Source organism: Podarcis erhardii (genome assembly GCF_964252035.2).
Source record: "Podarcis erhardii genome assembly, chromosome: 1".
Classification (NCBI taxonomy): Eukaryota; Metazoa; Chordata; class Lepidosauria; order Squamata; family Lacertidae; genus Podarcis; species Podarcis erhardii.
In genome coordinates this window covers 130,284,873-130,312,067 of record NC_138497.1, presented here as the reverse complement: position 1 = coordinate 130,312,067, position 27,195 = coordinate 130,284,873, and the positions used below count along the sequence as shown (strand labels likewise).

Sequence of the window (27,195 nt, the reverse complement as noted above, 5' to 3'; positions counted from 1 at the left end):
GTTTTGAGTGCCACACTTCCATTTTGAGTGTTACGCTGTCTGTTTTTGCTATTTATTTTGCATTTTTGTATCTGCGACTCTTTTTTTGTGACTGTGTGGAACCCTGTTCAGCTACTGATTCATTGATTGATTGATTGTGTGACTCCACTACATTGTTTATTGCTTTCATTTTATGGATCAATGGTCTCATTAGAGAGTAAAATTCATGTTAAATTGCTGTTTTAGGGGGTTGTTTTTATAAGTCTGGAACAGATTAATCCATTTTGCATTACTTTCTATGGGAAGGGGCGCCTTGGTTTTGGAACGCTTTGGTTTTGGAACAGACTTCCGGAACAAATTAAGTTTGAGAACCAAGGTACCACTGTATATACTTCCTGACTCCAGTACTGGAGTGCAGAACTAGGGTTGACATAAAGCAAGTAATTAAAACACTTGCTTCTCCTAAACGCCCTCCCATTTGGGGAAGACTCTATAGAGAAGCAGAAGATTTGCCAGTTTTGGAGCAAGGAGGATGGGTGCACAGTCTTTCCTCCAATGTGGATTCATGATCTCATCCCATGCTCACGTCTGATAGGCTACATGGTATAAACAGGAAGCCTCTTTCGCGTACGGGCAGTTTTCCCTGTACTTATTCTGATGTGACTTTCGGACATCATCGTATAGCTATATATAATTGGCTGGGTGAGAATAGGCATTGTCTCTCTGCCTCATTGGCCAGGATTGCTTCTAGAAGGAGTCAGGGTTTGGTTTTGTTAAACAGTGCAAGTTAGAGAAAGTAAAAACGAAACAACAACAACAACAAAAAACACAGCCACAACCGGGGGCACATGAAAAAGGTAAGCAAGGCTACATGCTTTTGTTTGAGGGGACCCGTAAACAAACCACTGTGTTGCAATACAGACAAGCTGAACAATATAACACAACTTCTCATATTAATTCTTACAAGTCTGGCTGGTGAAGAATTGATCAAGATTGGCTGATGAAGCATTGAACAAAACAGATTGGTTATCCGGAAACTCTGTTCCGGCGATATTTGGTGACTGATTATGTATATATCAAACTTTTGAATTATTCTACCACGACTGGTGAAGAAGATTTAGAGACTTTGGTTGTAATTTCTGATCGTTTGTATTAGTCTATAAATAGTTGTTATTGGCCATTGTTATTGGCCATTGTGTTGTGTTATATTGTTCAGTTTGTTTGAGGGGAAGCATTCAAACAGGTAAACAACACCCCTACTTTCAGCCTGAAGTGGTACAGTCTAGGAAAAGCTGTACCAGCTGATTCTACGGACTGTATATAACCCAACCCTAAGCATAATGCTATTTTTGTTATTGAAGAATTCGTGGGGATTCTTTTGCAAAGAAGATGGGTACTTGGGAGTTCACACTGTGGAGTGAATTGGCTACATCCTAAGGAACTCAAGGACCAAACAGCCTTTGCAGTGTCAGTTTAGTATTCTTTTGTTGATGTGTTGCATCTCTCTTTGTTGTGATCCAATCTGGAAGTAACAAATTGCATTCCTGTTTATTAGACATTTATTTTCACTGTCGTTACTTGGAAGAAATCAACACCGTTTCGTCCTTTTCCGTGGCAGTTTTCTTTCTTTCCCCCAGTTACATTGGTACAATTTTCTCATAGACCCCAGGAGTAAAATAGCTGCTTTTCCGTATCTGTAAAATAAGAAAAATAATCTGGCACTGCAAGAAAACTGTGTTTCATCCAACCATATATGCTTCCAAATACTTGAGATTGATATAGCCTACCTCCAGGTGTATATTCTCGACCTGTCTAATTTCTGTTGATCTTAACAAATGAGGCCCCTGATAATTGCTTCTGACAGAATATTTCACAATCTATAAGCTTTTTCATTCTTCCATAATCTCAAATCCAGGAAGACAACAAAAATCAAGTCTGAAGGTATTTGAACTGATGGCCTGTTTGCTGTGCTTGTAACCTCCGCCTGAGAAATTTAGATAAAGTGTTCCCAGTCTACTATACACAATGCTGATGGTGAGATGCCTGGAACCAACATATTCTTTTATGCGTTTCACAATTTTACACTACCAACAGCATTCTTCTCTGTATTTTGGCACTATGGCTGAGGGGAAATGGCCTCTCCAAATTCTCTTTTCCGGGGGTGAAATTCGGGCAGAGTGGGGGGGGGGGGTTTGCAGAATATTCTCCAAAGGGAGTAGGTGGGGTTTTCAAATTGAAGGATTGAAGGTGGCTAAGAACTCAATAATAAAAAAATAATACCAGACAAACATAATCTCCAGATTAAAGTCCAATCAAAAAACAACATCCACAATATCCACCAAAGATGTGCCAGGCAGATTCGACTCAGGTAGGACTTTAGAAGGCAAAAACACAGGATGGGGGTGCTTGGAAGACTCTAAGGAACAGGAATATACTCTAATTCTGATAGGCAACACACCTCTGTGAAGAGTTAAACCACCCTGATCAGTGCATGCTGACTCTACTCATCGTATTGAGATTATTACAGTATTCTGGTATTGTGGTGAGGGAGGCAAGGGCAGTGGTTGCTAGTTCTGAATCAGAACGAAACTGCTGCCGTTCATTTCACATTGATGAACATCCTTTTTGACCTCAAGCCCAGAACAGCAGTTGATCTTGAAGAACTAAATAACCCTGCAAGGAATTTCGTTTCATCTTCAAGTACTACAGACTTTTCGGTCTCTCGGTGTTCCTTCACCTTTCACGGCAAGAGTAATAATTTAACAGTGCTGAGTAGGACACAGTTTCTGGTCCACACATAAGGCCCCTGCCCCATTTCTGGTGGATTGCATGCTGGGTGCTGTAATTCTGGCAAAAAAATAATAATTCTGGGCTTGGATGACTTAATATGGATCAGTTATGCCTCTTGTGTCAAGAGTTCTTGCACATGTACTCTTGCTTAAAACCAAAAACAAAGCATGTTGGTGGACCAAATTAAAATATGTTGGTGAGGACACCCCATCCTTGGTCTAATAATTCTAGATCAGGCATGGCCAAACTTGGCTCTCCAGCTGTTTGGGGACCACAATTCCCATCATTCCTGACCACTGATCCTGTTAGCTAGGAGTGATGGGAGTTGTAGTCCCAAAACAGCGGGAGTGTCAAGTTTAGCCATGCCTGTTCTAGATTCTGCTCAGCAACATAGCAATACAGACCAGACATTGCATTCAAGTCCTTCTTGGGATAGCAACTCAAGACTTTGGATGCAATTTCTAGCACATGCACACACGAATTGATGTGAATGCATGGCTACATTCTCCAGGTTGACTCTTCAGGCCTGTCTGTTGACCAGAATGCAAGGGAAGCAAACTGCTAAAAATATGATGGTCACGATATTACAAATCCCCTTGGATTTATTCCTAAAAGCCCATGTACTATGTTATACAGTACTTACAGCCTTTCTCATAACGCAGGTTGTGATTAAAATGCTGTATACAAGCAATCCAGAAGCTACTGCTGTTGTGATCCAAAGATAGAGTTGCGGGTCTGGGCATGGATCTGTGTCTGAAATACATTTAATTTTTCAAATTATCATCTTCAGAAAGATAGAGCAAATCTTAACACACACACATACAGATTCCCAAGTACAGTTGTACCTTGGAAGTCAAAAGGAATCCCTTCCGGAAGTCCATTCTACTTCCAAAACATTTGGAAACCAAGGCACAGGCCAGAAAGCTCACTGCAAAATTCAGAGAAGTGTGAGTTTCAAAGGATGGCTGTGCTTCAGTTCTCGTATTGCTTTGGAAAATATGAAGGTAGGTTAAATGCAAACTGAATCTGATTTCTCCCCATCCCTACTGGCAATAGATATGGAGGACAATATGCTGCGAGAAATTCACAACTCACTCACTAGGAAGCAAATCTCAGTGTGAGGGACTTCTGCACAAACATGTACATACTGTGAGAAGGCTGATTTGAGAGTTACAGGATTGAAGTGATAGACTTCAAGGACACACATTCATTCTGAAAAACACTTGAAGGCACCCTGACATCAAATCGTGAGCTTTCTGAACTCACCAACCACATAGAGCTGGGTTCCCCTTCCCATGACTTGGTTGTAGGGTGGCGGGAAAATCCGTTCCATCTTGCAGATATACAGACCAGCATCAGTCGGCTGCAGACCCCATAGAGTAACGTTTACACCATTGTGACCAGGGTGGACTTGGCACTTGATGCCATCCTTCACGATGAACGGCTCGTACCCAGCAGTAAGCCATGAAGCACACATTCTGAGAGACTCGTTGCCAAGGTCTTTAAGTAAAGTTATCACGAGTCCCTCTGCATCTCCAGCATTCCTGTATTCACACGCAAAGTGGGCAGCCTCTGGCCTTTTTACCACCAGGAACGACGGTTGAGTAACTTCTATGACTGTAATTAAATATCAAACAGAGTGCTGTGATAAATAAACATGTTTAAGAGAAATATGCTGTATCCATAGAAAGGGGAGTGGCAGGTATCTCAGATACTTATTTAATATCAGATATTTAATTTAGGCTTTTGAATTATGGTGCTGGAGGAGACTCTTGAGAGTCCTATGGACTGCAAGAAGATCAAACCTATCCGTTCTTAAGGAAATCAGCCCTGAGTGCTCACTGGAAGAACAGGTCATGAAGCTGAGGCTCCAATACTTTGGCCACCTCATGAGAAGAGAAGACTCCCTGGAAAAGACCCTGATGTTGGGAAAGATGGAGGGCACAAGGAGAAGAGGACGCCAGAGGACGAGATGGTTGGATAGTGTTCTCGAAGCTACCAGCATGAGTTTGACCAAACTGTGAGAGGCAGTGGAAGACAGGAGTGCCTGGCGTGCTCTGGTCCATGGGGTCACGAAGAGTCGGACATGACTAAACAGCAGCAACAACAATTTAATTTACGACATTTATATCTTGAGGGAACTCAAGACAGCATACATGCCGTTCCCAGGCAGTCACAAATCCAGGCACTGACTAGGCCCAGATTTTCTTACCATCCGTAGGGTTCCCTCAAGCCATATCTTGGAAAATTTGACTTGAAGTTCTTCAAATAAAACCAGGCATATATTCAACATGTGAGCAGAATTCAGCTGACACGTGCCTTAAGTTCTGCAGGAGAAGACCTAGTCATAGTTCCATCAATGACTATAGTTTGTAATGCAGCATCTGAGAGCATGGCCTTCTCTGTTTTGGCACCACAGGTGTAGAATTTCCTCCCTTTGAAATACAGTTCTCCTCCCTTGCTATTTAGCTTCATTATTAACTTAACTTGGGTAAAAGAGCTGATCTCTTCTGCTTATGGCTTGCTGTTGTATTATACTTAGTAGTTTTTATGGTATTAATAGTAGTAGTGTTAGTATTAGACAACAACAACAACAACAACAACAACAACAACAACAACAACAACAACAACAACAACAACATTTCTTACCTGCCGTTCACCATAAGGTCCCACAATATTAAAATCAGTTAAGACAATTATGTAATTCTGCATGTGAGATTTTAATATTTGGAGGTTTTTTAAAAAAATATCTGGAATGTTAGAGGGTTTTTTAAATATTTGCAGTTCCCACAATATTAAAATTAGTAAGAACAATCATGCAATTCTATATGTTACGTTTTAGTATTTGGAGGTTTTTCAATATTTGGATTTTTAAAGAAAAAGAAAAAAGAATGAGTTTAGGTGCACACTATCCTAGGAAACTTTGGATTTAAGGGTGAGTTATTATTGGGAAAATAAATAAATGAACTTTGCACAAAAGTTTATTTTAATTTTATTTTAGACATCTACTTCTTTAGCAGTCGCCCAGTAACGTCTCAAGAATTATAGCAACAGAGAAATGCAGTCCCTGCTGGTCTCTCACTTATTTACTTAATTAATTTTGCATGCAGCTTTTCAAAACTAGCGTTCCGCCTCAAGCAGCTCTCAGTTAAATGTTTTTGTGAAAACAAGAATGCATGAAAACAACAACATCAAAATCCCATCACTAAAAGTGCACGTAAATGAGAGGTTTTTTCCAAAGCTAAGGCTATGTTTTTTTAAAATGAAACAGAAATCATAACATTATCAAATCCCTGTAATGGACTGCAGCCGAACAGGCGTCAATCTCCAAGTAACCTTAAGGAAGGTAATGCATAAGAATAAGAATAAGAATAAGAATAAGAATAAGAATAAGAATAAGAATAAGAATTCCGTCCTGTATCTATTTTCTAGATTGTAAATGCCTCAAGCTAAGTACTAATACAATAGCGAAAGTACAATAAAAACATAAAAAGAGCCTTGTTATATCAGGCCAATTGTCCTTCTAGCACCCTACTCTCATGGTGACCAACAAGATGCTGGTAGGCAGGGGCAAAACTAGTCAAAGACCCAGTTTGGCACACCCACCCATGAGCATTTGCTGGGCAGCCTCAATGGTATACCTCTGGAGGCTTCACCTGGGGCAAAACACCTGGCTAACCTCCCCAACCCTCCCATAACTATGGCTCTGCCTGTAGGAGGCCCATATGTACATATATACATGGTGGTCATGGTGGCGTTCATAAAATTATCATCATCATCATCATCATTATTTATACCCTGCCCATCTGGTTTTCCCAGGCACTCTGGGCAGCTTACAGCACATAAAAAACAGTAAAACATTGGACGTTAAAAATTTCCCAGTGCAGTAGTAACAACTACTGTAGTAACAATAACAACAACCCTACTTTCTAATGTATTTTTCATGACTCTTCTGGATAATTTTATATAGGAGGACTATCTAAGCCTCGTCCTATATTATTAATAACTCACCTTTGCTGAAGCCAGCAGCTAAGCTGGGAAAGACAATGGCGATAAAAAATGAAATCATCACACAGCCAGATGTTGGATTCATGTAGACGTTCGATGCTTTCTTAGTCGAAGACAAGCTGGAAACAAACCGGATTGAGATTTAGATCCTTTGTTCACGATAGAGGATTTCTGTGTGAACGGAACCCACGCAGTGTGTGAGAGAGAGAAAGAGAGAGAGAGGGAGGGAGGATATACCTGAAAAGGTAAGCAATGTTTTGGTTGTTTCAAGACAGGAAACAGTGGAAATACGTGTGCAGTTAACCTCAAAGAGCAGTGAGCAAAGCAAATGTTCATCACCCAGAAAAATTAGTCAATATGAAACTTGTATTCAATATTAAAATGTACAGCAAGAAAGGAGAGATTGTCCCCTGCAGCATCAATGTGAGTTCATTTCCTCCCGTTCTTTCTGTTATTTTCCATTTATATACATAATAGTATTGGGCAGCAGCCAATATCACATGAATGGACTTCTGCTCGCGTGAGAGGACTTCCTCTTCTTCTTTCCCCACCCACTCTCCCCAAATCTTCTCCAGAGAATCTCCCCCAACCCGCCAAGAGAAGATTTTGAAGGGTGGGGCCAAAGGAGGTAGGAGAGGAAGGGGTGAAATCCTATCACAGCCATGGAAGTCTGCCAGAGGTCCAGCAATCCCGCAGCAAATTCAAAATATAACAAGTGAGAAAATAAAATAACGTCATGGTGTTGTTTTAACTAATAATTTAATTGGAGGCAAACGATGCCTACCTCCCTAATGCGATAAACCACAGAGCCTAGGACTTGCCAATCAGAAGGTCGGTGGTTCAAATCCCTGCGACGGGGTGAGCTCCTGTTGCTCGGTCCCTGCTCCTGCCAACCTAGCAGTTCGAAAGCACAAAGTGCAAGTAGATAAATAGGTACCGCTCTGGCGGGAAGGTAAACGGTGTTTCCCTGTGCTGCTCCAGTTCGCCAGAAGCGGCTTAGTCATGCTGGCCACATGACCTGGAAGCTGTATGCCGGCTCCCTCGGCCAATAAAGCGAGATGAGCGCTGCAACCCCAGAGTTGGCCACGACTGGACCTAATGGTCAGGGGTCCCTTTACCCTTTATAGTGGCAATGGGCTATATGAGACCCCAACATCATTTTGAACTGAAATGCCTGACAACGCCGCCTTAGGGGAATATGGTATTGACCGGTGCAAGCTGTCTTCCTGCTGATGCTTCTTAGTTCATGAGAGCAATTTGAGAACCAGAGGGTGAACCATTTAGGCTGGAATTTTCAATTAGGCTGGAATTTTCAATTCACGGATTGAAGGGATGCAGGTGGCACTGTGGTCTAAACCACTGAGCCTTGGGCTTGCTGATCAGAAGGTTGGCGGTTCGATTCCCTGCAATGGAGTGAACTATGTTGTTTGGTCCCAGCTCCTGCCAACCTAGCAGTTCGAAAACATGTCAAAGTGCAAGTAGATAAATAGGTACCGCTCCAGCGGGAAGGTAAACAGCATTTCCGTGCGCTGCTCTGGTTCGCCAGAAGCTAGCCACATGACCCAGAAAACTGCGGACAAACAACGGCTCCCTCAGCCAGTAAAGTGAGATGAGCGCCACAACCCCAGAGTCATCCATGACTGGACTTAAGGGTCAGGGATCCCTTTACCTTTGCTTCACGAATTGCATAGCATGTCTATGGCATGCACAGGGTCTGTGGTATCCCATTTGAGACTTCTATAGGTGTCTACTTCACCACTAGAATATACCTCTGAAGTTGCTTCAAAACATGAAAGTTGTTATAAAAAATAATAGAATCATAGAATTATAGAATCATAGAGTTGGAAGAGACCACAAGGGCCATCGAGTCCAACCCCCTGCCAAGCAGGAAACACCATCAGAGCACTCCTGACATATGGTCGTCAAGCCTCTGCTTTAAGACCTCCAAAGGTAAAGGTAAAAGGACCCCTGACCATTAGGTCCAGTCGTGGCTGACTCTGGGGTTGCGGCGCTCATCTTGCTTTATTGGCCGAGGGAGCCAGCGTACAGCTTCCGGGTCATGTGGCCAGCATGACTAAGCCACTTCTGGCGAACCAGAGCAGCGCATGGAAACGCCATTTACCTTCCCTCAGGAGTGGTACCTATTTATCTACTTGCACTTTTGACATACTTTTGATCTGCTAGGTTGGCAGGAGCAGGAACCGAGCAACGGGAGCTCACCCCATCACAGGGATTCGAGCCACCCACCTTCTGATTGGCCAGTCCTAGGCTCTGTGGTTTAACCCACAGCACCACCCGCATCCCTTCCCTCACTGGTGGTCAAGCTTAAACAGTCACAAAACTTTGGGAGGGGAAAGCTGGTCCTTCCTCCTCTTAAGGCAGCCCTCTAGGTGTTTTAGGACTACAATTCCCATCATGCCTGACCACTGGTTTTGTTAGCTAGGGCTGATGGGAGTTGTAGTCCCAAAACATCTGGAGGGCCAAGTTTGTCTATGCCTTTCTTAAGGGTAGTAGCTGCTGTTCCTCTCTGCCCACACACCACTTGCCTGGCTGCCAGTTTCAGTAATGGGATTTTGCTTACCTGCAAAGCTGGAGCAACAGGTACGCTTCACCTGTTCTCTGCCTTTTCTTCAAATCACACACCTGGTGACAGAAAAGGACAGAGATGATTCCAGCAGCTGCAAAAATGGCTCACCGTGAGATACCAGCAGAGCAAATGGTGGTCATGATTCCATAGCAGGATGTAGAATGGAAAGTTCTTCTGAATACCCCCAGGCTCTCTCCGTTATGTAAAAACCTGCCTTGTTTCACTTCGAAACAGATTTTCACGGGGTCATCCTAGTTTGCGACTAAAAATAATGTCGGGCAGGAAGTCTGCTTGATGGCCTGAGTAATTATGGTAATCAGATTTCCACCAGCATCTTTCCTCCCTGCTTACTTCACTGTGTTTCATTTGCATATTAATTAGCTGACTGTTGACTCAAAAACATCAAACATGTGGCATTTCTGCTGCTGCTCCAGTTCTGTTCTTTCTGACGTTCTTCAAAGATGGCTTTCAGTTTATTGACATCCCTGCAAGCTGTTTGGTTCACTGGTGAGAATGATGAACGTAACATGAATCTCACGTGTGAGACTTTCTCATCTTGTAGAAAAATGGCTTTTCTTAATTTAAATTGAAAAGTTGCTCGTAGATCCACACATGAACCTACTTAAGTCAGATCATGGATCCATGTGGCCCAGTGTTGCGTATACTCTGGCTGGCAAGAGCTTTCAGTTGGAGATCTTTTCCAGGGCTGGCCCTACCACTAGACAGGATGGGGCAACTGCAATAGGCAGTAGATGCGACAGGGGGCAGGGAGCCGCAGCAAAGGGTTGGAGGGCAAGCTGCCCTCACATGTGGTAAATGATGCTGTGCCATTGCCAGCAGTGTTGAAGTAAGATTCAGCTGCCAGTCTGGTCAGCCTCTCCACATGAAGTGGGAGAAAGCTGCCATATTGTCCTGTTTCAGGCAGCAAATGCCTTGGCCTGACCCCTGGTTGTCTCTTGAGCTTGGACAGTCCATTCTAAAGATTAACTAGTTCCGGTTCAAGTACAGCATGTAGAAGCAGGCACTAATTCCAGTTCTATATGCAGTCAGTTCACAATTCATTTCGATCCTCGGCAATGAATATTTCAGCACTCAGAGTGTTAGAAGCTGCTTTGCTGAAGTACACAATATACTCAAGAAGACTAAGAAAACATTAAACATACGTGCAATGAAATGCAAACTGTTTAATTTATTTGAGCTTTTTATTGAGCTTAAATAAAAATTATTATTATTATTATTATTATTATTATTATTATTACCCCACCCATCTGGCAGGGCTGCCTTCAGATGTCTTCTAAAAGTTTGGTAGTTATTTTTCTCTTTGACATCTGGTGGGAGGGCGTTCCATAGGTTGGGTGCCACTACCTAGAAGGCCCTCTGCCTGGTTCCCTGTAACTTGGCTTCTCACAGCAAGGGAAACACTAGAAGGCCCTCAGCGCTGGACCTCAGTGTCTGGGCAGAACGATGGGGGTGGAGACGCTCCTTCAGGTATACTGGACCGAGGCCATTTAGGGCTTTAAAGGTCAGCACCAACACTTTGAATTGTGCTCGGAAATGTACTGGGAGCCAGTGTAGGTCTTTCAAGACCGGTGTTATATGGTCTCGGCGGCCGCTCCCAGTCACCAGTCTAGCTGCCGCATTCTGGATTAGTTGTAGTTTCCGGGTCACCTTCAAAGGTAGCCCCACATAGAGCGCATTGCAGTAGTCCAAGCGAGAGATAACTAGAGCATGCAAAAGGCCCAAAGAGTCGACAGAGTAACAACAACAACAACAACAACAACAGTAGGAAGAGGAACTTAAAGGTGAAACAAAAATGGTTCCAGGTTCTGTCATAAAATGAACTTAATACACATTTAAAAATTATGGTGTAGTTGTTCTGGGATTTTTGAACTTTGCTAAACCAAACTAGTTCATTCTAAGCACTGGCCTTGTCAAATCCTATGATAAGGGGCATGGTTTTCATGAACAAAGTCCCAGGTTTAGGTCAAAGTATCTTTATCACACACACACACGCACACTTTACAAAGATGCTTCGACTTAAACTGGGGACTTTGTGCATTAAAACCATGCACCCTATCACTATTCTTATGGTCCCTTGGTTCCCATGCAATATCTTGGACAGCTCCACCTAGGAATAGGAAAGCCTCCTTATCCCTTATAAGTTAACAGGGTATTCAAATGTATCACTTACAATATACGTTAAGTGATACATTCCTTCAGTCTAGACACTGAGGTCCAGCTCCGAGGGCCTTCTGGCGGTTCCCTCACTGTGAGAAGCGAAGTTACAGGGAACCAGGCAGAAGGCCTTCTTGGTGGTGGCACCTGCCCTGTGGAACGCCCTCCCATCAGATGTCAAGGAAATAAACAACTCTCTGACCTTTAGAAGACATCTGAAGGCAACCCTGTATCAGGAAATTTTTAATGTCTAATGTTTTACCATTTTTAATGTGCTGTAAACTGCCCAGGGTAGCTGGGGGAACCCAGCCAGATGGGCGGGGCATAAATAAAATTATTATTATTATTATTATTATTATTATTATTATTATTATTATTATTATTATTATACCACCCAAGATGTTTTGCTGCCTGAAGTGAAGGAGAAGATGCCCCACACCCCTACATTCTGCTTACAGAAACAGCTAACCAGAATGGCAGTCAAATCTTCAGCACTGTTGAAGGAAACTCCATTGCATCTCAGAGCAGCTCCTTGTTAGCTAAGGCCACATTCACACCATATATTTAAAGCACTATGTTGCCACTTTAAACAGCATGGGTTCCCACAAAGAATTATGGGAACTGTAGTTGGGTCCTGAGGGACGCAGTTGGCGCTGTGGGTCTTGCCTAGGACTTGCCGATCAGAAGGTCAGCGGTTCAAATCCCCGCGACGGGGTGAGATCCCGTTGCTCAGTCCCAGCTCCTGCCAAGCTAGCAGTTCGAAAGCACGTCAAAGTGCAAGTAGATAAATAGGTACCGCTCCGGCAGGAAGGTAAATGGAGTTTCCATGTGCTGCTCTGGTTCGCCAGAAGCGGCTTAGTCATGCTGGCCACATGACCCAGAAGCTGTATGCAGGCTCCCTCAGCCAATAAAGCGAGATGAGCGCCGCAACCCCAGAGTCGGTCACGAAGGCAACCCTAGTAGTCAGGGGTCCCTTTACCTTTGCCTAGTTGGGTCCTGAGAGTTGTTAGGAAACAATGATGATCTATCCCTGCTCACAGGCAACTCTGGAAATTGTAGCTCTGAGAGGGAAATAGGGGTCTCCTGACAAAGCCACTCCCGACCTAAGGAGGGGGGGTTGCGGGCTCACGCCCCCGTCTACATTCTCGCGGGGTTGGCGCCAGCCCCGCGGGACTCAGGGATTCCCATTTCCTTATTAGTCATCACCCACAGCGCCAGCCAATCGGCTGGCGGTAGGGGCGGGCTTACTAAAGGTCATTTAAGGTTGGGGCAGCCCTGGCTCGCCCCTGTTCTCTCCTCACAGCTCTCAGCTCCCTTAACAAATTCCAGCTCCCAGAATTCTTTGGAAGAAGCTGTGATGGTTTAAAGTGACATATTAGACCTGGGAGAAGAGTCGATGGAAGAGGACTGAAAGAAGTTTAAAGACTATTTGCAGAAACATTGTAAAATGTTTGAATGTTAAAATGATGTTGGATTTAAAGAGAATATGGCATCAGTGATATAGTTAAAAGGAGTATGCAAAAAATTCTTAAAACGAAAAGGGGGAAAAGGCCAGAGTAATATTATGTCAAACTTAAATAAAATGGCACAAGGGTTTAAGTTATAAAGAATAGGTAAAAATTGAATTTGAAAAGAGAAGAAAAATTGGAGACATAATAGGTTGAAATATACAATTATAAATGAGGTCTGAAAGAGGGTTAGAATTTGCTGAACTTGATTGTGTAAAGGGGAACACAAAAAAGGGAGATGTGAGGAAGTCAAGAAAGAAGGTTATATAGATAATGTTAAAAATTGGATTTTTTCTTGTTTATGTTTTTATTGTCTTTTTTTGTTTCTTTGTGATGTATTTTTTCTTTTTGATGTATTTTTTCTTTTGTTGTATGTTTGTTCTATTATATAAAATCTTAATAAATATTTTTTTAAAAAAAATAATAAAGTGACATCTTAATGCTTTAAGTGCACACTTTCTTGTCTCTCTTTCAATCCCCCCCTCTCAAAATCTACCTGAATCCTAATGTTAGGGCTGTCCCTGTGGTTGGCAGATATGGCTGGCAATGGTTTCATGCTGCTCACCTGGGTTGAAGGTCAACTCAGTGAGAAATGGCTCGATATTTGCTTTTTTAACCGCTGTAGATTTCAGTTCTTTACCGTTGCTCTGCTTCTAACATCAACCACAAACGAATGCTCTTGCGTTCTGCCATCGATCATCAATATTTCCGACTTTATTTTTACCTTAGTTTCGCTTTCATTGCGATCTCTGGCACTGATAATCACCATTGTGTCATTTTCTTCACAAATAGCCACTCTTAAATATAGAGGGCACACTTCCCCCCGCCGCCACCACCATGTCATACTGAAACTGTTAAAGGTGTGGATATCACGTGTGTTCCTGATATTGCCGCCACACAGATTATCTCTCAATTGTTCTGTCAGCACAAATAACGATAAACTTGATGGCCCTTGTGGTCTCTTCCAACTCTATGATTCTATGAAAAGTCCTCCTCGGGTGGCAGACGCCATCTTTTTCAGTTCCAATGAAATAGAATCTAGACGTTTGCTCATTAATTTTTCCAGACAAGTTGCACACATTAACCTTTCCAGGGAAGATTTGCCAAGTCGAACTTAAAATACAAGCACGATAACAAAGTAATGGCTCGCCTCCCCCTATGGCTATTACCGTAATCTCTGCAAAATAGTCTGTCTCATAATGGTGGATCCCAATTAAATACTGCGTCACAGCAGTGCCTTTTATTTCTTTCCAGATATTTCGAAAAACAAAATACAGAATATTTTTAAAGGGATGAAAAGGGCTTAGTAGGGAGGACAACAAAGTGGGCTTCTTATTTTGTATTTTCTTGTACTTTGTCTCTCAAGTTTTCCGACTGAAACTGCTAAAAAGAGGGACTGATGTGATGCCTCCTGGGTTAATCATTTTATACCATCTCCTTCCTTCATCGCAATCCATGAAGGAAGTTGTATTTAACTGTACCACCTGCCATAACTAAGTAAAGGAACAAGAGTGAAGCAACAGAAATGGAGTCAAGCATTTTGCCACCTATTCTAGAAACCTGAACATCTACCTCAAGTGTACCAACCGATTTTTAGCAACTGAAGTTCAAGAGAAGCTGTGCATTACTGCTTTGTTTCAACGCCTGCCGCATCTGCAGATTTAGCGTAATTAATACAACAACTGTTTCCCGAAAGAACACGACTCCTGACCCATCTTTGTTTTGCCAACTTTATTTGGTAAACAAAGCCTTTCTTATTTGTTCAACTTCTGCGTTAAGATTCCAAATCACTGAGTTTTCCCAGAACCCCCAAAGAAAGCCTGTGGTGATTTAGAAATTCAATTAATTGGCGTACCCTGTGGCAGGTTCGCTACAGGTTTAATTGGGGGTAGTTAGCAGTGGGATCTGGCTTGAAAGGTTTTAAAAGATGAGTAGACAAAAATCACAGAAAAGGTTATCCATGGTTCTGCCACCGATATCAGCAGCAGTATGCCTCTGAAGACCAGTTTCTGGGAATAACAAGTGAGGATAGTACTATTGCCAGTGCCGGATTTACGTACAAGCTAAACAAGCTATACCTTAGGGCCCCACTCTCTTGGGGGCCCCCAATAAATGTAAAGAAAAAAAAAACACTGGGTGTACAGTTCCCAAATAGAAGATAAAAAGCAAATAAAATAAAACCTACATACAGCAACAGTGTTTTGTGTTATGTAGGCTCCTATGATGTAAGCCTGCTAGCCTGCTCCCTAAAATATCACTGGTTTGCCCATTTCTATATATAGGGTGCCTACATTCTGCATGGACTGGTTGCAACAGTTGTTGTTGTTGTTGTTTAGTCGTTTAGTCGTGTCTGACTCTTTGTGACTCCATTGACCAGAGCACGCCAGGCACTCCTGTCTTCCACTGCCTCCCGCAGTTTAGTCAAACTCATGCTGGTAGCTTTGAGAATGCTGTCCAACCACCTCATCCTCTGTTGTCCCCTTCTCCTTGTGCCCTCCATCTTTCCCAACATCAGGGTCTTTTCCAGGGAGTCTTCTCTTCTCATGAGGTGGCCAAAGTATTGGAGCCTCAGCTTCACGATCTGTCCTTCCAGTGAGCACTCAGGGCTGATTTCCTTAAGAATGGATCAGTTTGATCTTCTTGCAGTCCATGGGACTCTCAAGAATCTCCTCCAGCACCATAATTCAAAAGCATCAAGTCTTTGGCGATCAGCCTTCTTTATGGTCCAGCTCTCACTTCCATACATCACAACTGGGAAAACCATAGCTTTAACTATATTGCCTTGCTGTGGCGAAGGGGCTTGAATAACTCAGAGAAGCTATGAGCTATGCCGTGCAGGGTCACCCAAGATGGACAGGTCATAGTAGAGAATTTTGACCAAACATGATCCACCTGGAGCAGGAACCGGCAAGCCACTCCAGTATCCCTGCCAGGAAAACTCAATGGACAAAGACAACAGGTTGCAACAAGTACTTGGATAAAATACATATTTTGTTATGTGCAAATGGCTTTAGATACCTATTAGGTCCATAAATTACCATATAGCATATATTCAGCACAAAAACCAGTGACAATTGTTGACAAAGGACAGCTGGATATATAAAGGGTCCCATTACCTCCAGTAGCTTAGGGTCTCATCAAACCTAAATCCGGCCCTAACTATTGCATTATGGTCCTTCCTATAAGTCCTTGCCACAGGCATCTGGTTGGCCGCTGTGAGAACAGAATGCTGGACCAGATGTGCTGCTGGCCTAATCCAGACTATGCGCAAAGCCAACATTTCACGTTAATGTACAGATAAGAACTCCTTTGCATTGAATTGATTTCTCCAGGAACTGAACAGGCCGGGTTTATGATTGAAACGTGCCTGTGGTTAATAAAAACAGATCAGCTAAATGCAGATGACATCCAGTTTACTGTCAGCATAGTATCGATATCTGTCAGAGAAAATTTACAGCTCCTGGAACTCAGGAACCCATTATCTCAATACATCACATCAACATTATGGCTTCATCATCATCCTTTTATCTCATTAAGCATCTGGTTTTTGCAATGCAAGTAGGGAAGAACAAAAACAGTTCAACCGCAACTCTGTGTCGGGGGCCTCCCCCTATATTGCTTACAAAGTCCCTTCCTCAAAACTGCAGTTGCAATTTTCAAATCGAGACGGAAGCAACTGGTTCCTACCCAGTCCCCATTTACTCCCTTTTAAAATCTTTTCTCTGACAAGAATAGAACCCATGTTTCCTTTTTAATGGTCAATAAAAGGATTATGTGGCATTAGGGATTTCTATAATAATGGCCAGCTTAAGAAAAGGATAAGAAATCCTGAGGAATGTTAAATGAGCTAGAGCGCATAGTTTGAACAAGTTAGCTCCTTTATAGTAAAATGGTATCGTTAAACAGCAAGCAAGACGAGAATTAACGTCATTTGAAAACTTGATTGTGGCACGTAACTTTAATGCCAAGGATAGATTTACCCAAATGTGTCGTATACTGGCAAAATTAGATGCAGGTGATCTAACAGGATTACCAAAAAAAATGTTGGGGAAAGGATTTGGGTTACAATTTTGACCCCTTTAAATGGAAAAGTATATGGCACAAAGTGCTTCTGAAATCAGTATCATCAAAGATTCAAGAATCTTTTTTTAAAAAAAAATATCACTGGTTTGCTCTGGTTTCATAGAATCATAGAATCATAGAATCATAGAGTTGGAAGAGACCACAAGGGCCATCGAGTCCAACCCCCTGCCAAGCAGGAAACACCATCAGAGCACTCCTGACATATGGTTGTCAAGCCTCTGCTTAAAGACCTCCAAAGAAGGAGACTCCACCACACTCCTTGGCAGCAAATTCCACTGTCGAACAGCTCTTACTGTCAGGAAGTTCTTCCTAATGTTTAGGTGGAATCTTCTTTCTTGTAGTTTGGAACCATTGCTCCGTGTCCGCTTCTCTGGAGCAGCAGAAAACAACCTTTCTCCCTCCTCTATGTGACATCCTTTTATATATTTGAACATGGCTATCATATCACCCCTTAACCTCCTCTTCTCCAGGCTAAACATGCCCAGCTCCCTTAGCCGTTCCTCATAAGGCATCGTTTCCAGGCCTTTGACCATTTTGGTTGCCCTCCTCTGGGCACGTTCCAGTTTGTCAGTGTCCTTCTTGAACTGTGGTGCCCAGAACTGGACACAGTACTCCAGGTGAGGTCTGACCAGAGCAGAATACAGTGGCACTATTACTTCCCTTGATCTAGATGCTATACTCCTATTGATGCAGGTTTAATATACTTCTTCTTAATTGCATTTCAATTCAACAATTACTTTGATAAAATGCATATTTTCTTATGTGCAAATGGCTTGAGATACGTATTAGGTCCATAAATTACCATGTAGCATATATTCAACACAAAAGAACAGCAACAATTTGTTGTTGATGAAGGACAGCTGGACATAGAAAGGGCCCCACTACCTTCAGTAGGTTAGGGCCTCATCAGACCTGAATCCGGCCCTGATTTAGCCATACAGGCTGGGGACAGAATCACATTGGCTACCATAGTGCCAACCAGGAAGGTTTATGGCATTCCTTAAAAGGTAAAGAGACCCCTGACCATTAGGTCCAGTCGTAGACAACTCTGGGGTTGCGGTGCTCATCTCGCTTTATTGGCCGAGGGAGCCAGCGTACATGACTAAGCCGCCAGCATGACTAAGCCACTTCTGGCGAACCAGAGCAGCACATGGAAACGCCGTTTACCTTCCCGCCGGAGTGGTACCTATTTATCTGCTTGCACTTGACGTGCTTTCGAATTGCTAGGTGGGCAGGAGCAGGGACCGAACAACGGGAGCTCACCCCATCACGGGGATTCGAACCGCTGACCTTCTGATCGGCAAGCCCTAGGCTCAGTGGTTTAGATCACAGTGCCCCCCGCGTCCCTGTATGGCATTCCTTACACTACAGTTAAATCAAATCCTTCAGAGCTTGGATGTGCTGTTGCCTGTGTCCACATTCAATTTATTGTGCATGTAATCTAAGACTAAACATCGGGTGGAGGAAGTTTTTCACTGGGGCAAGCTAGGTTCTGGGCTCCAGAGGCAAATCAATAGAATCAATCCTTAACATTGAAATTTATTTCTGTACGGTTGCATGGCCGGGCTGTTGAGAATTACTGGGCTCTGACCTCCATACCCAAAAGCAATTATGGTCACATTAAAGCAAGAGGAGAAGGCCACATTCATTCCCGGAATGAAGCAATCAGGACAGGGCCAATTTGGTGAGGTAATAGAGCAAATATTTGCTCAGTGACTCTGAATTTCGAAATAATTAGCTGAAGCTGGTCAGTGGCGGGAATAAAAACACGGAAAGCCATTTAGAGCGCTTTGGTTTTTCGCAGGCATCAGTTCATTCAGCCCAGGAAACTGCTGTTTTGCCATAAATTGATCTTTAATGGCAGAATCACTCAGAATAATTTGTGACTACCCATAGACATTATTGCATTTAAAACAGATCTCTCCCAATTTTGTAACACACATACGGTGACTCACTCTTTGGTTTTGTGTTGTTGCTGTTCTAACGACTTCCTTAACAACTGGTATCATTAATGAATCTGTTGAAATGTTATAGACCTATGAGTAAATGAGAGAAGAAAACTGTATGAAGATAAATACTTAAAGAAGAACAAGAAATAAATAGAGGGGGGAAATTAAATAAATTATTTTTTGTACTTTTATTGCTATGTTTAAGTTTATGAATATTTCAGAAAAGAAATTATTGATAATATTTCTATTTCTTTCTCCACCTGCAATGTCAGCTGCTTGTAGTTATAGTATATTCATGTGTCAGTGTATCCAGATGCCTATATATTATATGGGTGTGCTTCTCACTGAAAATTGCTCTTTCCCTAATTAGAATATTGGTTCCGAGAAGAAATGATAATCCTGAAACATTTTATTTTATAGATGTTAATTTTATACCCTGAAGCTTTGCTGAACATATCCAATGTATTAAACATTGTATTAATTGATTTCTCCAAATTAGCCAGGAAAAGTACATCATCTGCATATAAAGAATCTTTACACTCCATATTACTATGTTTCATTCCTGAAATTTGGTTAGTCATCTGTACCTAATTGACAAGAAGCTCTAAACAAATTGCAAACAGCAGAGGGGACATCAAGCAGCCTTATTGCATCCCACTCTGAATTTTAATTATTGGCGATAAATGGTTATTTGCATAGATTTTTTGAAAAGGGATTACAGATACACAAGATGAATCCAAATTTAAATGGCTTGCATTCATTTCTTGCAAAGTTGTCACCAGAAAATTCCACTCAAAGCTGTCAAAAGTTCAATACAACCAATCACTTTTTGGTGTTCATTTGACTTGTCTTCTGTTTTGTACATGATCATTGTTAAGTTGTGGGTGAACATATCAGACGACACAGCGATTCTTCAAACAGCTCTTGTTTATTCAGAGGCCAGGACAGAACTGAACTGTAGGGTTCAGTCAGCCTGCTTATATAGAGCTCCAGTACAGCGTAACTGTAACAACTTTCTAAAACTATCCAGTCACTGAACGTCACTTTCAATCCCTTATTTGCATAACTATCTACAGTATCCCCCTGCTGGCCCAGGGTGAGAACTTCAGTACATAACAATCATGTGCTTGAAAATAATATTGTTTAGTCTGTTTTCTAAAAGAGATGACCAGATATTTATGTCTTGATTCAATAAACCGAAGCTCAATCCAGATATGGCTGTTAGTGGGTGGATCCCTAGACATGATGGATGGGAGATTGCCTGCTCTTGATGGGGTTACACTTCCTTCGAAGGAGCCGATACGTAGCTTGGGGGTCCTTTTGAATCCATTGCTGTCACTTGAGGCTCCGTGGCCCATAGTGTCTTCCATTAGCTTTGGCTGATGGTCCAGCTGCGCCCCTTTCTGAACAGAGATACCCTAACTACTGTGGTCTATGGTAACCTCTAGGTTAGATTACTGCATTACCTAACAACCCCTCCCCTAGAAGAACCGTCACATGATTGATAGCAAGTGAGATTGGAAAATAAACTGTGTGGAAATAAAAATATTAACTAAAGGCTTTGTTTTGCGGAAGATCTGGAAAGGAAACGAAAGGCTTTTGGGTGACGCAGTTACTAATCGGGATCCGCCATTATGAGACAGACGTTGTTGCGAGATTTACAGTCAAAGGGGGAGGCGAGTCACTGTTCTGTTATCATGTTTGGATTGTATGTCTGATTTGGCAAAAACTCCTCTGGAAAGGCTGATTTATGAAGCAACTGTCTGGGGAAATTAATGAGCAGACACTTAGACTTTATTTCATCGGAACCGTTGAAATGGCGCCTGCCGCTCTAATAGGACTTTTGGATCAGCGTGAAAGTCCACACAGAAACATAATAATGCTTGCTTCAACTTGCCTGTGGAAACAACTCAGAGGTTACTAAGAAGAAAAATGATAACAACAAGAAGTTTGGAAAATGGGATTTGTGAACATCAAAGCAGCAGAAATATGAGATGATTGGACCCTTACTGAACTCGAAGCATGGGTACCCCCAACAAAAATTGAAAAATTCGGCAAAATATTTGGATTTTATTATATGTATTGGTATAATTCGGATTAACTAATGTGATATGATTGGATTGTTAAATGGAAAACTTAATAAAAATTATTTCCCCCCCAAAAAACTACCTAACTACCGTTGTCTATGCTCTGGTAACCTCAAGGTTAGATTACTGCAATATGTTATACGTAGGGCTGCCTCTGAAGACAGTTCAGAAATTTCAGCCGGTGCAGAATGCAGTGGCTCCCCACTTGAAGAATGCCCTCCCCAGGGAGGCTTGCCTGGCACCTCCATTACAAATTTCAGGTGCCATGGAAAGGGAGGTGTCAAGAACAGTGTAGAAACCTATGAATGAATGAACGAATGAATGAATGAATGAATGAACAACAAGATGGGACAATAAGTTTATAGAAACGTACAAGGCTCCACCCAACCATTTTAGGGACTCCATTCTGGATTTGTGTAGGGTTTACTCGGCCTTTTCTTCTCCCAGATATATCCCACAAGGCAGCAGACATTTGCGATCTGAGCTGGCTTTCTTCTAGATGGGCTACCTTCGCAAGTTGATGAATCCCATCTGCCCTTCACTTCCCTTTGTATCACATGTAGAAATTGCCTTCTTGACTGTTCGACCCGCTATTGGTCTCGTCTGCTCAACCGGCCAGAACCTATCTTCACATGCAGGGCAAGTCCCTAACTCACGGAGGGTTTGAAACCCATTGGATACCCTCACCCAGTTTAGTCGGGCAGCCAAAGCCGTTTCCAGGATTGTGGCCACTGTCACATGCTGACAGCTTCTAGGAGCCACAGGTGAGAGCTGAGTGCTGGGTGGGGACCAAGGGTTTACAAACTACCCCAGAAAGACCACACCAGAGGTACCACTCCTCCCTAACAACTCTCTCTCACACAGTAATACATGTACAGTCATACATCGGGTTACAGACTCTTCAGATTGTGTTTTTTCAGGTTACGGACCCGCTGAAACCCGGAAGTACTGGTTACTTCCGGGTTTGGGGGGTCACGCATGCGCCGAAGCGCTAAATCATGTTTTGTACATGCGCAGAAGAGCCGAATCGCAACCCGCACATGCACAGATGCGCCACTGCGGGTTGCGAACGCTGCAGGTTGCAAACATGCATCCCGCACGGATCATGTTCACAACCCAAGCGTCCACTGTATTTTGAAGGCTGCCTGTGGCTGGGTTCACATATTGTTTCAGGAAGTGTGAGTTAGGCAGATTTGCATTAAAAGGAGAATTGGACCAAATATATTTCCCATCCCTAGTTGGAAGACAGAGCTGGGTACCCTCTGGCCTGCCCTGAGTCCCCAAACTAGCCTGCTGCCCCCCAAAATGGGGCAAAGGGGTTCTGCTCTGTGGTTTGTGTTGAAAAAACAAGTCAACTAGCAGCCCCAACAGATTCTGTATTTAGGAAGTCACGATACCGATAACAAACAACAACTTGTTCTTAAGTCAGGATGGCTGAAATCCAAGATGTCATATTTATGGATCTTATATCAAAGTGCCAATAATGGCTACTCCACAGTGCTCCATGCAAAAGAGCATTTGGGTAATTAGTTGAAACGTATGATCATAACTGTCAACTTACAGATTTGAAAATAAGGGACCAGCAGCCTCGAAAATAAGGGATCAGCAGCCAAAATAAGGGATTTTCCCAGCACAGGTATGTTCAACTTCTGAGCCCCTCCGGGCCAAAGGCAGGAAGCCCAGCCAGCAGCCAAACGAAGCCTCAAGTGGTGGTTCCCACAGCGCAGCAACCTGGCAAAGGGGATGCAGCAAGGAAAACCACCGTCACCTCTCCGCTGGGAAGCGCTGAGCAAAGGCGAGTCCCCAGGCAACGTGGCCGATTAGATCGGCACAAGGCATGCAAGCTCCACCCCCCATTCGTTCTTAGACTCCTTATTGGGTGAGCAACGCAGCCAAGCAACACATTTGGAGCCTCCCTCCTCCCTGGCCGGTAGGGAGGGAGGGAGAGGAGCTGCTTCCTTTGAAACCCGGGAAATTTAAGGGACATCATCAATAAAGGACAGCAGCGGGACACGGCGCTGGGATAAGGGCGTTTCCTGCCAAATAAGGGAGGGTTGACAGCTATGTGTATGATCATCACTGTAGGCAACAACATTCAGAACAAGCCCCAAAAAATCCAGAACAGAAGCAGACTCTTGCTTTAAGAGTTCCTTGCAAAGGAAGTTTAAGAGAGTGCGAATACCAAGAAAACAATGTACTGCTTGTACGATTCCTGCCTTAATAGATCCAATTTAGCAACAAGAATTGTTTAGAATGCAGTGCACATCTGTCACCAACAGATGGAGTACACAGGCCATACAATAAATGTGCTCATCAACTTCGGAATATTATAGCAATAAAGACTTGGCATCGTACTGACCATGTTATTTGGAGCTCTCAAGAGGGGAATAATAATTCATTAATGAGAACTGTTGCACTTGAGTGTTTTAGAACTTGGACCCCCGATATAGCCAGCAGGAATTTTGAGGGAATTTTCGCCAACAAATCTTAGAGGAATTTGAAATGATTGTGGCTGGCAGTGTTTAGCTGCGCTTGGACTGAACTTTAGCCTCATTCTGAGAGCAGCATAATGATTGGATCGCCCAAAGCACTCAAACTGCCATCAGCAAAGGTAGGGAAGCAACGTAGGCCCCCAGACCAAGGAAATTCAGGATTTGACTACAGTTTGAGAAGGGTAGGGAAATACAGTTTGGGCCATACCTGTCAACCTTCCCTATATTTGTGGGAAATTGCCTTATTCCAGCGCCGTTTCCCGCTGCTTCCCGCTGCTATCCCGGATTGTTAGATATCCCATAGACTGTCCCTGGGACAGGTGAGGCTGCTGTTCCCTTATTTTCAAATCTGAAAGTTGACAGCTATGGTTTGGCCGGCATTTAAATGTGAAGCCCCCCCCCCCCAATTCACACATGCCTCTTGAAATTCATGCTACGGTTACGAGAATTATAGGGTCTAGGATATAAAATAAATGTTCATAAATGTACCAGGCAAACACATGCATAAGTATATAAAGCACGTGTCTGAAATAGTACAGAACAATCCTGAAACCATTTTGACTCTCCCAAATTGACCTCAAATATTTCTCTGCAAGGAGGAAAGAAATGGGGAAAGCTTTCCAATTGTCTTTGGACAAATATGCGTAAGAGATTCGGATACTAAGTATTTACCATCACAAAATAATGGCCAGGCTGCCCAGGTAAACCCATTAACAGGTTTCCTGCCGGACAGGATTCTGCTGTAGACTGCCCCTTCTGTGATGTATGTATGATGTATTGGGGGGGGGGTCTTGAGCTACAGGGTGGCAATTTCAAAAGTCTATATAAGGGCTTGCACACCATTGTTCTGGGTTCCTCTTCCCTCTTGCGTTGGGTGGGGGGTGAGCACCCTGTTGCAACAGTTTAATAAAGACCAGGCTTACTAGCTGCTTTGCTTCTCGATATTCTCTGGTTGGCCTCTGTTATTTTCTCCTACGGATACAGAACCCACTTAAGGACTCTATACGGGCTCTTGGATACGCCATAAGGGAAAAGGAGCAGTTTTTTCTTATAACACTACTCTGAATGAGACCTTGTTTCACTAGCGACAAACTAGTGACAGCACTAGCGTTGCTGACTTGTGCTACTGGAGCCCTGCAGTCCAGGGTTTTTTTGAAAACAATTTCCACCAGCCCCAGGTAGTAGCACGTTTCAGGAGGAGCTGCTACCACTTCAAACACATGCCCAAATCCATCATTTGTAATGTCTCCGCTCCTCAGTATTTTAATGCCCATGCTAATCGAGGTAATTTCGCCTGTCGGCTGCAGAACACAATGGAGGGAAATATGCCTTCCAGAATTGGAAAATCAGAGAAAAATCTCCCAGTCATTTTGATTCATACCGTGCTCACAGTGACTTGCAATTATTGGAGCAGATGAGGATTCTGGGTACTGGAGAATGCAGCAAGTAATTTAAAATAATGACAGGTCTGGTTTCATCCTGAAGAGGAAGAGAACTCTCCAGAAGGCCATTAGGGAAGTGTTGTAACCGAGTCGATTTCTCTCCGCCCTGCCCCAAGTATATTATTCTTTTAATTGGATTTCGTTACAAGCAGTATTAAATTAGTCACTTTATATTATATTTATGCTGCCTTGGATGTGCAAATGTAGAGATCCGTTTCTTTCTTTCTGGGGACGGAGGGAATAAAAGCCAGGAAGCACTCCGGTCTCCAACTTGGGTGGACTGGAAGTAAACCAGTAAAAAAAGAGATTGAAACCAACCCCAGAAGTCAGAAAAAGGACATTAGGAGACGCAACGCAGCCACAGGCTCCAACTCCTTGCTGAATGTCAGAAAATTCAAGACAGAGGGATGTATTCTTTCTTGGGGGCACAGCCAGAGCTCATTCACCTCAGATTGGGTTCTGTGCATAGCTGTCAACTTACAGATTTGAAAATAAGGGACCAGCAGCCTCAAAAATAAGGGATCAGCAGCCAAAATAAGGGATTTTAGTCAAGCAGCAGCCAAACGAAGCCTCAAGTGGTGGTTCCCACAGCGCAGCAACCCGGCAAAGGGGATGCAGCAAGGAAAACCACCGTCACCTCTCCGCTGGGAAGCGCTGAGCAAAGGCGAGTCCCCAGGCAACACGGACGATTTGATCGGCACAAGGCATGCAAGCTCCACCCCCCCTCCAGTTGTTCTTAGACTCCTTATTGGGTGAGCAACGCAGCCAAGCAACACAGTTGGAGCCTCCCTCCTCCCTGGCCGGCAGGGAGGGAGGGAGAGGAGCTGCTTCCTTTGAAACCCGGGAAATTTAAGGGACATCATCAATAAGGGACAGCAGCGGGACACGGCGCTGGGATAAGGGACTGTCCCGCCAAATAAGGGACGCTTGACAGCTATGGTCCTGTGGCATCAGCTAGTGGCGAGAAAGGGTTGAGGGTGTTGCTGAGAGAAGTTCTAGAAAGGAATGGGGTTTTTTTCCTGATCTTCTATGGGATGTGTCAGAATCTCAAGTGGGTTTTTAGATCCACACATTTCCTTTGACTCGAGGGGCTGTCAAAGGATTTAAGCATAACGGAGAGATACGCTTTTAACAATGGTATGCTTAGGATGGTTGTTTCAGGTGACCAAGGAGCAGCCACTAAGAAATAATCCAGCTTCTTGGTTTAATTATTGGATGCATTTAGATTTAGATTCAGTGTTTAAGAGCTCACAGCGCTGTCTGTCTGTTAGAGTTTAGAGCGGCATTGTGAATAAATAGACAGTATATTTTAACAGAGCAGATGTGCTGCTATGGTTACAAGACAGCTGGGATCTCTATTCTAAAACAGTGGACTAGTGGGACCAATTGCAAAACTATATTTCATTTTCCTTGTGGAAGGTTACTCATACTAGTACAATTTTTCTTTTGTTTCAACTGCAATTACCCCTCCCCCCAATTATTAAATTGACTTATGCTATGACTTCGATATCCTCAGTCTGCTTATGTGAAAAATTATATTATCGACACAAAGGAAAGGATGTGGGAATGAATGAGATAACAATAATTCACGGTAATTCTCAGCTATTGAGATGGGAAGATTTGATTACAAGGCTACAGCACGCAAACCCACACCCCTAGGATTGAAACAAGTGTTTGTTTGTTTTGTATTCCTGTTGCTTATAGGGTAGTGCACTATGGGGAGGCCTTTTCTGAATATGTAAGGTAAAGGTAAAGGGACCCCTGACCATTAGGTCCAGTCGTGGCCGACTCTGGGGTTGCGGCGCTCCTCTCGCTTTATTGGCCGGCGTACAGCTTCCGGGTCATGTGGCCAGCATGACTAAGCCACTTCTGGCAAACCAGAGCAGCGCACAGAAACACCGTTTACCTTCCTGCCAGAGCGGTACCTATTTATCTACTTCCACTTTGACGTGCTTTCGTTGGCAGGAGCAGGGACCGAACAACAAGAGCTCACCCCGTTGTGGAGATTCGAACCACCGACCTTCTGATCGGCAAGTCCTAGGTTCTGTGGTTTAACCCACAGCGAGACATGGCTAAATTCAGGACAGTCTGTCAG

General features: G+C 43.3%; 1 protein-coding gene across 2 annotated transcripts in view; it reads right to left on the bottom strand.

Annotated features, from left to right (window-relative positions):
- Positions 1 to 27,195, bottom strand: part of LOC309332440 (uncharacterized protein) — a 145,489-nt gene that overhangs the window by 79,082 nt on the left and 39,212 nt on the right. The window contains exons 4-8 of one of the 2 annotated variants that reach the window (XR_014152079.1): positions 9,359 to 9,420; positions 6,781 to 6,896; positions 4,036 to 4,386; positions 3,413 to 3,522; positions 152 to 1,673 (exon numbers count right to left, since the gene is read on the bottom strand). Coding sequence is in view for 1 of the 2 variants with exons in the window: in XM_081845644.1 (XP_081701770.1) it covers positions 1,617 to 1,673; positions 3,413 to 3,522; positions 4,036 to 4,386; positions 6,781 to 6,896; positions 9,359 to 9,420 (696 nt within the window). In the remaining variant the exon portion in view is untranslated. Of the gene's footprint in view, positions 1 to 83; positions 1,674 to 3,412; positions 3,523 to 4,035; positions 4,387 to 6,780; positions 6,897 to 9,358; positions 9,421 to 27,195 lie in introns of those variants that run through there. The other variant, XM_081845644.1, reaches the window with a different exon arrangement.